Source organism: Perognathus longimembris, chromosome 18 (assembly GCF_023159225.1).
Source record: "Perognathus longimembris pacificus isolate PPM17 chromosome 18, ASM2315922v1, whole genome shotgun sequence".
Taxonomy (NCBI): Eukaryota; Metazoa; Chordata; class Mammalia; order Rodentia; family Heteromyidae; genus Perognathus; species Perognathus longimembris.
Genome location: NC_063178.1, coordinates 29,150,882 through 29,162,434, shown reverse-complemented (window position 1 = coordinate 29,162,434; position 11,553 = coordinate 29,150,882). Strand labels below are relative to the sequence as shown.

Here is an 11,553-nt window from a genome sequence, read left to right as displayed (position 1 = left end):
AACAATAAATGAAAAGGAAGGCAAAGAAGAGCCAAGATTTTAAAATCGAGAGTCAAAGCTGTAATCTAAGCTGCTCATACTGGGTGAAATCTGAGGATCGTGGTTCAAAGCCAGCCTGGGCAGGAAAGTCCGTGAGACTTGTTTTCCTGTATGCCAGCAGTGGGCACTATTACTTCCTGGCTCGAGGTGGTTAATGTCAGATAAGAGTCTCACAAACGTTTCTGCACAGGCTGGCTTCAAACCACAATCCTCAGATTTCAGGACACAGTGTGGAGTGAGTGCCCTTGGCCACCAATGGACTCGTATCCCCTATTAACCACCAAAAAAAGAAAGAAGAATAAAAAGACAGAATTTGAGCTGTGCTTAGAGTAGTAAAGTGTGCTAGCCATGAGGGGGAAAGAACACTCAGAGGCACTCACAGGCCCTAATTTCAAGCCCTTACAAACACCACCAAGAATAAATGATATAAAATGAAACTTGGCCTTCAGGGCTTGAGTTCTAGCCCTAGGAGAAGAACAAAAAAAAAAAAAAAAAAAAAAGGTCAGTGGTTTATCTTGGCCCAAGTTTAGAGCAAGCTAGTTTTCAGAGATTAAAACAGAAAAATGCAAGGTCCCGTTAACAATGACAACAAAAATACCGATAAATAGGGGCTAGGAATATGGCCTAGTGGTAAAGTGCTCATCTCGTATACATGAAGCCCTGGGTTCAATTTCTCAGCACCACATATATAGAAAAAGCTCGAAATGGCACTGTAGCTCAAGTCACCAAGTGCTAGCCTCAAGCAAAAAGAAGCCAGGGACAGTGCTCAGACCCTCAGTCCAATGTCCAAGACTGGCAAAAAAAAATTTTTTCTGAGCTATGGCTCAACATATGAGGTCTTCTCTAAAGAGAGAGAAACAGAGAGAGAGAGAAACAGAGAGAGAGAAACAGAGAGAGAGAGAAACTTCAAGGAGAGTGACCAGGCCTTTAGTATCAAGCCATAAAAACTGCACTAACAGCAAAAAAAAAAAACCCAAGAACAATAACTGAAAAAGAAGCGAAAGAAGAGCCAATTAAAGTTTTTAAAATCAAGACTTTACATGTGTAATAAAAGCTGCTCCTTGTAGGTGAAATCTGATGATCACTGTTGGAAGCCAGCCTGGGCAGGAAAGTCCATGAGACTCATCTCAGTTATACACCAATAGACAGAGAGAAGTAGAGCGTAGCCTTGAGTAGAACACCACAAGTTCAATCCCACCCCTGGCACACACAAAAACGAGTCTCATGGACTTTCCTGCCCAGGCTGGTTTCAAACAGCAATCCTCAGATTATCTGGCACTGTGTAATTGCCCTAGGCTTCCAACGGACTTTTGTCTCCTATTAACCACAAGAAAGAAAGAGAGAAATGAAAGAAAGAAAGAAAGAAAGAAAGAAAGAAAGAAAGAAAGAAAGAAAGAATTAAAGAGAGAGAGGAGAGTCACAGAGCGACAGAAAGGGGAAAGTGAAAGAGAAAGAAAGTGAGAGAGAGAAAAAGAGACAGGAAGAAAGAGGAAAGATAGAGAAAGGGAAAGAAAGAAAAAGAGAGGAAAGAAAATGTAAGACAGGGAAATAGGCAGAAGTTGAGCTTTGACTCAAGTACTAGAGCCTGCTAGCCTTGTGGGGGGGGGGGGGAAGAAATTGAGACAAATTAGCCATGCCCTGAGTTAAAGCCCCAGAACTTCCACAAAGAGAGGGGGAGAGAGAGAGAGAGAGAGAGAGAGAGAGAGAGAGAGAGAGAGAGCTAGAGAGAAACAGAAAAGAGAGAAAGAGAAAGTGAGAGACGGAGAATGAGACAAGAGGAATGAGGAAAGAGAAAGAGAAAAATAGAAAGAGAAAAATAGAAAGAAGGAAAAGGAGAAAGAGAGGAAAGAATGAGAGAGAAAGAAAGAGAGAGAACAAGAAGGAAAGAAAGAAAGAAAGAAAGAAAGAAAGAAAGAAAGAAAGAAAGAAAGAAAGAAAGAAAGAAAGAAAGATAGGTAGACAGAAGTGGAGCTGTAGCTCAAGGAGTGGAGCCTGCTAGCTCTGTATTATAAAAATGTAACAAAACATCCCAGCAATCCATTTGTGGGGGGAAAAATAAACTGAGACAAAGTAGCCATTGCCTGAGTTCAAGCCCCGGAGCTTCCAAAAAACAAAACAAACAAACAAAAACAAAAAACAAAGAAAGAGAAAGAATGAGGAAGTGAGGGAGGGAAAGAACGAATAAGAGAAAGAGACATAAAGAGGATAGGAAGAGAATAAAGAAAGTGAGAGACAGGGATAATGAGACAGGAAGAAAGAGGAAAGAGAAAAATAGAAATAAAGAGAAAAAGAGAAACAAGGAAAAAGAGAGGAAAGAAAGAAAAATAGAAAGAGAGAGAAAGAAAGAGATAGAAAGGAAGGAAAGAAAGAAATAGGAAAAGACAGGCAGACAGGCATAAGTGGAGCTGTAGCTCAAGGAGTGGAGCCTGCTAGCCCTGTATTAAAAAAATATAACAAAACACCCCCCAGCAATCCAATTGTGGCTCTACTTCTACACCTTCTTTTGAATTAAGCACAACAACAAAAGCAAAACAAAAATCACCAGCTCTTGAACAGTGATGAGGTACTGATTTTAAGTCCTAACAAAAGAACAAAGACAAATAAAAATAAAACAGTGGTTAATCTGTGGCTCAAGTTGTAGAGTCTGCTAGTTTCAAATTGAAAAACAATGCAAAAAACCTGAGGGTAAGTGGCTATGTTCTAACATCAGGCCAGAGGAACAGAACTGAAGAAGAAGAAGAAGAAGAAGAAGAAGAAGAAGAAGAAGAAGAAGAAGAAGAAGAAGAAGAAGAAGGAACAATAAAATAGATGAAAAGGAAGGTGACAAAAGAGAGGAGCCATTTAAATATATTTAAATTATGGCTCAAATCTGCAATCCTACCTGCTCAAGTCGCTGAAATCTGAGGTTCTTGATTCGAAGCCAGCCTGAGCAGGATAGTCCATGAGACATTTTTTAGTGAGTGATGGGGGTGGGCTTGAACTTAGGGTGCTTTTCTCATGAGTAAAGCCCTACTACTTTCTGTCTTGTTTGTGGTTAGTGATGGTCTCATGGACTTTCCAACCCAGGCTGCCTTTGAACCGCAATCCTCCACCTACACTAACAAAAAAAACAAATAAATATACCAAAAAGAACAATAAGTGAAAAGGAAGGCAAAGAAGAGCCAAGATTTTAAAATCGAGAGTCAAAGCTGTAATATAAGCTGCTCCTGCTGGGTGAAATCTGAGGATCATGGTTCGAAGCCAGCCTGGGAAGGAAAGTGCATGAGACTTGTTTTCCTGTATGCCAGCAGTGGGCACTATTACTTCCTGGCTCGAGGTGGTTCATTTCAGATAAGTGTCTCATAGACTTTCCGGCCCAGGCTGGCTTTGAACTGTAATCCTCAGATTTTAGGACACTGTGTAGTGCCCTTGGCTACCCATGGACTCTTTTCTCCTAGTAGCCACCAAGAAAAATGAAAAAGGCAGACATTGATTTCTGGCTTAAGTAGGAGAGCCTGCTAACCTTCAATTTAAAAAAAAAGAAAAGAAAAGAAAAAGCAAACACACTCTAGTAATCCAGTTTTGGCTCTAACTCTACACCTTCTTTGATTTAAGCATAGAAACAAAAACAAAAATCAACCACTCATGGATAGTGATGAGGCCCTGAGTTCAAGCCCTAACAGAAGAACCAAAAAAAAAAAAACCCTCAAAAAAATAATAAAGCACAACCCCCCCCCCCCATACACACAAAAAGGCTGAAATTCACTTGTGGGTAAACTTAGAGAGCCTGCTAGCTTTGAGGGAAAAAAAATGAGGAAATGTTGCCAGTGCGTGGGTTCACCCACTAGATCCAACAAGCACACACAGAACCACCACCACCAACAACAAAAAAAAACAGAAGTTCCACTGTGGCTCAAGGTATGAATCCTGCTAACCCAGAGCAAAAAAAAAAAAAAATCTGGAAAAATTGGCAGGCAGTCCTGAGTTCAATCCTTAGGATCGACAGGATTACCACTCAATTAAAAAAAAAAGTCACAAGCTGAGCTTTGGCTCAAATTGTAGAGCCTGCTAGAAGGAAAACACAAACCACCACCAAGAAGGAAGGAAGAAAGACATGGAGGGAGGGAGGGAGGGAGGGAGGGAGGGAGGGAGGGAGGGAAGGAAGGAAGGAAGGAAGGAAGGAAGGAAGGAAGGAAGGAAGGAAGGAAGGAAGGATAAAAAAAAGAAGCATGTTCAGGCCTGACTCTGTAATACCAATAACAAAATAGTAATAAAAAAATGAATGAAAAGGAGAGTAAAAAGAGAAAAGCCCCTGAAAGATCTTAGAGATCAGAGTGATGTTTGTTCTAGCCTGAAATTCTAGATTCTTAGGAGGCTGACGGTTGTGAATCTTAATTCTTACCCAGGCCAGGTGGGAAAAACCATGAGACTTGTAAGCAATAAATCAAACACACAGGAAAGAAAGGAATAGAGAAAGAAAGAAGGAATGAAAGAGAGAGAGAGAGAGAAAAGGAAGGAAGAATCAAAGAACAAAGGAAGGGAGAAAGAAACAGAAGGAATAAAAAAAGAAAAGAGAAAGGAAGGAAGAACAAAAGAAAGGAAGGAAGGAAAGAAAGAACAAAAGAAAGGAAGAAGAAAGAAAAGAACAGTTGTTTAGAAGTGACAATTCTCAGCCTATGTGGTGATAGATCACTGTGCTCTGCCCCCTGGGGCTGTGCAGCCTGGGGAGAACTGATAGGCTGGGCTCCACCTGACTTCCTTATTCCCTGAGCTCTGGGCTGAGTCCCCACCCAGGAGGGGGCTGTGGGCACTGGCAGAGGTCATCACTCAGGGGCTTGCTTGCCCAAGGGTCTTTGCCCAAGTCAACCCCATCACCAGCAGCCAGCTAAGCTGCTTTGCTTCTCTTTGTTTTTTTTTTATATTTTTTAATTTTTAAATTTTTTTTGTTTTTTATTGTTTTTTTTTCTTTTTAGATTTTAAAGGAGGGATGCTTATATCATACTTATAAAATCAGTTATAGAATTCACTTATACCATATACATTTCTAAAGGAAGAGAATAGGGATTTGTCTACACACTACAAGTAAAATTAGAATTAATTTAAAAATAACTTCACGCTTAAGAGATGAAGTGATTTAGCTACATTTAAAGTGGGACCCAATACCTCTACACTATGCGTGTTCATCCTAAGTGTGCTAAGGATGGAGAATACATAGCCGGCAGCGTTTTCAGGCAACCAAAGACAGTGTGATCTCACTTGTTTCCTTCTGATGACGTTCCTGTTTGTCTTTGCAGGACTTTCATTTTTTTTAAAATTTTTTTATTTTTTGGTAAGAAAATAAGTCAAGTGTTTTCAGTCAGGGTAATTGGTAACCATCAGAGCAGTCTTGTATGGGGTTAGCAGTGTTCAGAGCCTCCAGCTCGGGTTCTCTTGCATGCCCCTATTGGTACAAATCCCCTGCCTGGGGTTGTGGGAGTCAATGACAGGGGCATCTAGAGGCTCTCAGTGACTTTGGTGTCTTTCAGTCCCTGCTCTGTCCTTGGCACCGCAGACAGCAGCACAGTCTGCGAAGGGCAGCAACTATCCTGCCAAACACCCCTGTCCTGCCCAGCTCTCTTTGGGAACTAGAGTCTCTGGGATCATCCTGAGGCTGCCCGGTTACCTGGGATTTTTTACCCTGGCGCCTAAAGCAAGAGCAGCCTGGGATCTTGGGGGAGCCGGCCCTGAAAAACACGTGATGGTGGCGGCGCGCTAACTGGATGGCCTCCTCTGACAGCTCTTCACTTCCATACCAGGCATACCTCCTGGGCCCTATTCCCGGCCCCTTGCAGCCCTGACTCTCACTCTTCACCTCGCCGGGGGCCCTGTTCTCCACCTGAGGATCTTCCTGAGGCTGGAGTTCGGGTGTTTCCTTGGGGGTCTGCTGCTCGAGGCCCTCCCTCGTTGGGAGGCGGCAGCCGCAGTCGGGGGCGCCCACCGGATCAGGCTGGGAGGGGGTACTGGTGGTGCCGGAGCTGGTGCTAGGCAGCAAGGCCAGGGCCAGGGGGGGCAGGGAGCTGCTCTTGCCTCTCTCTGGCTGGGGATCCATGCAGGTTGGGGTCCGCTCAGAGGGTAAGAGCAAAGAATGGAGCTGGGCGGGTAAACTGGCTCTCCTCTGTGGGGGGAAGGCACAGAGGTTGGTGTGGGTGGGGTAGAGTGGCACAGGTTGGATTTTCACCGGGCTGACCGTCTCCCCCTTGAGACCATCTTTGATCATACAGTAGATGGCCATGACTTCGTCGAAAGCCCTCTGCAGGACCGACTGGCGGATCTGAGGCTCGGGGTAGCCCATGATGCACATGACGGTGGTAATGGTGGGGTCTAAGTCATCAGGCAGTGGCTCATGGGGATACAGGGAGCCCTCCTCCACCCGGTCAAACCAGGGGTGTGCCATAATCTGCTGGATATCGGGCCTCTGTTTGGGGTCTACAGTTAAGAGCTTTAATAGGATGCTAAGTCCTTTTGAGGTCAGGTAAAACGGGATCTCGTACAGGCCATTTATGATCTGGGCACTTAGCTGCTGGTATGTGGTCATTTTAAAGGGGAATTTCCCCGTCACCATGAAGAATAAGATGGTGCCCAGGCCCCAGAGGTCCACCTTGAACCCGTCATATTCCTCCTGCAGGTACAGCTCAGGGGCACGGAATATGAAGGCGCCACACTTCTCTGTGAGCAACTGCCCCGGGGCAATCCTGACACTTAGCCCCAGGTCCCCGACCTTGGCATTGCCCTTTTCATCCAGAAGGATGTTGTCGGGCTTCAGGTCACGGTGTGCAATTCTGTTCTGGTGTAAGTACACAATAGCACTGGCTATCTGCTTCAGGAACCTCCTGGCTTCGTCCTCATAGAGGCAGCGGCGTAATTCTGTGAGCCAGGACAGGAGATCTCCATTGGTGGCCAGTTCCAGCACCAGGTGGACATATCTCTCTCCCTGGATCACCTGGTACATCCTGATCACATGGGGGTGGTGGATATTTTTGACAATGTCCACCTCGTTTTCCACCAAGCTCAGGTTCCCTTCCTTCTCTAGCATTTTCACAGCCACCACTCTCTCTAAGAGGCGGTGATAGGCCTTCACCACCACACCGTAGCTGCCACCTCTAATGATCTCATAGGTCTCGTATTGGTCACTAAAACTCTTCTCCAACAGGACAGAGTAGGACATGTATTCAAATGGGACTGGCTCCATGTTAGGATATGGACCCGATCTTAACCGACTTAGCCAAACAAATAAGGTGGGGAATTAAGTCTTCTCTACACTTAGCGCAATAAGTAAGGCAGGTGGAAAATCGTAACCAATTAACGGAATCAATGAGGTGGGTCCTCAATCTTAACTGTAGTAGCTAAATAAATATGGCAGGTAGCAAATCTGACCTAAAATAAGCTAAATCAACATGGTGGGTATCAAATCTTAAGTAAACTTAGCTGAATCAATTCAGTGACAGCTTAGCTTCATGGAAATTAGCACAGTATAACCCCCAGAATAATGGAATTCCCCCCAACCCACACAACCCCAAGCCTCCCTCCCTCCCCCCACCCCCAAATGAAAGCCTCAACCTCGCTCGGGTTTCCTGCAGCCTTCTCTCTGATGGCAGGTGATCAGCGAGGAATGCAGGCGATCAGTCAGAATCTCAGGAGATCAGTCGAGATTGCTCAGCACAATAAGGGACCAAGCTACAGCCAGGAACCGCCTTTCTGCAACTGCTGCCGCCTTCTGCAACTGCTGCCGGGCCTCGGAATGGCAGGTGAGGAAATGAACCAATTATAGGCGGGCCCATGACGTCACCGAGGGATGGACCAATCACAGGCGGTACCGGTGAAAGCCGCCCCCCATGGCGGTCTTGCTCCTAGGCCTCGAGGACCAGGCGCCATCAAGGACGCAAGGGCACGAGGACTGCAGCCAAGGATGCAAGTCACCCGCGTGGCGGCGTCTTGGGAACCGCGAGGATCGTGGCCCAGTGCCTCCCTCCCAATCCAGGGCCATGGGATCCCAGGCCCCGTATGCCCAGGTACAGGCCCTCGGCCTCCCTGTGGGCAGGCTCTGTGGCCCGGCCACACTGCGGTGGAGAGACTACCACAGCTAAGCCACCTTCCCAGCCCCCGACTTCCAACCTTTTGCTGGTGAGTTGACCTTAAAAGTCTAATGTACTTTCCTTCCTTTGCAAGTCTTTCCATCTGGATCCTTAGATCTCAGCCTGCTGAGATCTCCTCAGCTAGGATTAGAAGTATTACCAAGGCCCCAGGCTCTCTTGTGTTTCTTTTGTTTTTCAGGGGGTGGGGTTGGGGGTGTGTGTGGCAGTCGTGGGGCTTGAACTCAGGGCCTGGGCTCTGTCCCTGAGCTTCTTTTTGCTCAAGGCTAGCACTCTGCCCCTTGAGCCACAGTGCCACTTCAAGCCTTTTCTGCTTATGTAGTGTAGATGTGTCAAACCCAAACTTTCATGCATGCTAGGCAAACACTCTACTGTAAAGCCACATTCCTAGCCTCTAGATTTAATTTTATTTTGGGACAATACTGGAATTTGAACTCAGGGCTCAGTGCTCTTTTGGAAAATATATTTTTTTATTAAGAAGTTGTATTTACAAATGGGGGATTCGATTCCAGAAGTGGTCAATACAATACATCTTGATTGATGGCACGGTTTCTGTCGTTCTCCATTTTTCTCTATCCCATCTCTACCCTCAAGTTACTAGTTTTTTTTTTTTACATAGTTCACAATAAATATAATTTAATCTCCTCAATTCTCCTGCCTATATTTGTGTGCTCCCCACACACATCTTTCCATTTTGTTTTCATTCTCTCAAAGGGTTTGTTAGTTGTTCAAAGGATTTACATCACTGGACTCACGCGTGCTGTTATGTGTTCTGTCATCATCCTTCACTGATGAATATTCTAGATGTTTCTAAACTTTTCCTTGTACCCATATTTCTTTAATGTTCATCTCTGAAGCCTATGTCTTAGCACACTTTAGGGACTTGATTGGTAAGACAACTTCTTAGAAGATTTAAACCCTACCCTAGCACCTTTCTGAGTGTTCACTAAAGCATTGTGTCAATGCTCATGTCAGTCTTCCAAGGATGATGGCTCCCTCATTGGCTTCCCAAGGCTCAATGCGCGGGAAGGTGGCATTCATCTTTATTGTGAAGAGAGGTGATAATGTAAGAAAGTGCTTAACATTTCCCTACCTGTTCCAGTTGTCTGATAAATGACGGTGGTTAGTGTCATGTCCTTTATCCCTTGAACAGTCAGGAATTGATTTCTATAGCCTGAGATAAAATATAACTCAAGTTGATGGGATGGTGTAATACTATTTTAGGTGGCACTGTTTTTAGGGTGTTCAGCTATTTTAGAGAAATATCAGATAGGACAGCAAGTTAGGAAAGTTTTTTTGTTGTTGTTTTGTTAGTCATGAGGCTTGAACTCAGGGCTGGATGCTGTCCCTGAGCACTTTTTCTCAAGACTAGTAATCTGCCACTTTGAGCCACAGCTCCAATTCTGGTTTGCTGGTGATTGATTAGAGATAAGAGTCTCTGGGACTCTCCTGAAATCGTGATCCTCAGCCTCCTGAGTAGCTAGGATGCCAGGTGTGACCACCAATGCCATGCTGAAAGTCTTTTTCAGAGAGCAAAGAACAAACAAATCAAGTATTATGCTCCAAATTTAGAACTTTTCTCTGTCTAACTCTCCCAAAAGGCTTTTTCAGTAATATAAAACCAATCTGGAGAAAAGTCAGTTGCCAGCTAAAACGTGTTGACTTGTGTGTGTGTGTGTGTGTGTGTGTGTGTGTGTGTGTGTGCGCGCGCGTGTTGATGTACCCACACAGAGCTTGTGGTTCCATGTGCCAAACCTCCCAACACTGCCACCTCCACACTCCCGGCCACAGGAGCAGCAAGTGTCACCACTGCTTGCACGGGCCCAGGCATGGACTCCTTGTGTTCATCAGGATAGTGTGGGTTAGAGCAACTTCACCTGCAGCAGGCAACGTTTCCTGAGTCCCCATCTATTGGCTGATGTGGGAAATCCCTGGTGAGGAAGCAAGCCAGGGAAGGCTGCAGCACGTTGAGGCCCCTTCATTCCCAGACAAGATGGAGATCCTGGACGAGTCCCTGGACAAGTCCCCCAGCTCTCACATGTCAGAAATGAATAGAAAAATGGTGCAGAGGCACTTTCCTTCCTGTCCTTCCCCCTGCCCCTGTCCGAGCTAGGCAGCACACTGAGTGGCGGGATCTGCTTGGTTTCATCCCATCCCAGGAACCATGTGTTCCTTTTCTCCTGGTTGCTAAGGAGTCAGGATCACATCTTTGTAAACAGTCAGGTACCAGGGCAATAGGGTCATAAAAGAAAGACAGCGTTCTCAGCGCTGAACGGCCCCTAGGAAGGAGGGGGAATACTTTGGGAGGCAATCCTGCAGAAAGAAATACCCTCATCACCTGCTAATGAAACGGTAACTCCACTCTACATCACCGATGTCATTATAACAACTACAACAACAAAAATAAAACTGGAGTGGGCTGGGAATGTGGCTCAGTGGTAGAGTGCTTGCCTTGTATGCAAGAAGCCCTGGGTTCGATTCCTCAGCACCACATACACAGAAAAAGCTGAAAGTGGTGGTATGGCTCAAATGGAAGAGCACTAGGAAATTACAGATGTTAAAATGAGCAGAGAGCTGGTGGCTTACCCCTGCAGCTCAATCTACACAAAAGACAGAACCTGAAGCTCTCAATTCTAAGCCAACCCACACAGAAAAGTCCAATAGGAATTACTGAGTCTGTGTGTGTGTGTCGGTCCTAGGTCTTGAACTCAGGCCTTGAAACAGAACTATTTTGCTTCAGGTAGCACTCAACTACCTGCTCTCTTTTGGAGGCTAAATGGAGATGAGTCCCATGGATTTACCTGCCTGAGCTGTTTTTGAATCCCAGTCTTCCAATTTCAGGCACCGATGTAGTGACCTTACCTTCATAGATGAGCCACCAATTAAACCCAAAACAAGCATAGAACCACAGAAGCTGAGCTGTGGCTCAAAGAATGAAGCCTGCAGCAAAAACTCCGGGACATTGACCAGGTCCTAAGTTCAAGCCCAAGGACTGACACAGAAAGAAAGAGAAGAGGAGAGGAGGAGGAGGAGGAGGAGGAGGAGGAGAAGGAGGAGGAGGAGGAGGAGGAGGAGGAGGAGGAGGAGGAGGAGGAGGAGAAGAAGAAGAACAAGAACAACAAGTCCTTGCTGGGAATACACCCTGATTTCAAGGCCTATATAAACAGCACCAAAAAATAAATACATAGCTTAACAAGTGAACTTAGGAAATTGTGGCTAGGCTATGAGTTCAAGCTCTAGGACCATCAACAGAAAAGAAAAGAAAAAAGCCCCACAAACTCTAGAATTTGTGCTGTACCTCAAGCTAAATGGTATGTTTTAAATGGGTTACCAAAAGGGGGAGGAGGGTGGGGGGTATGAGGAACAAGATAACAAACAGTATAAGAAATGTATCCAATGCCTAACG

At 45.4% G+C, this 11,553-nt stretch overlaps 1 protein-coding gene across 1 annotated transcript; it reads right to left on the bottom strand.

The window, feature by feature from the left end:
* Positions 1-5,539: 5,539 nt before the first annotated feature.
* Positions 5,540-7,246, bottom strand: LOC125366891 (sperm motility kinase Z-like). Its single transcript, XM_048367609.1, has one exon. The coding sequence runs from the start codon at positions 7,244-7,246 to the stop codon at positions 5,540-5,542; it is 1,707 nt and encodes a 568-aa protein (XP_048223566.1).
* Positions 7,247-11,553: the final 4,307 nt, after the last annotated feature.

Bases quoted from the DNA above. Each gene is read 5' to 3' on its own strand.
- LOC125366891 (XM_048367609.1), bottom strand. From the start codon at position 7,246: ATGGAGCCAGTCCCATTTGAATACATGTCCTACTCTGTCCTGTTGGAG.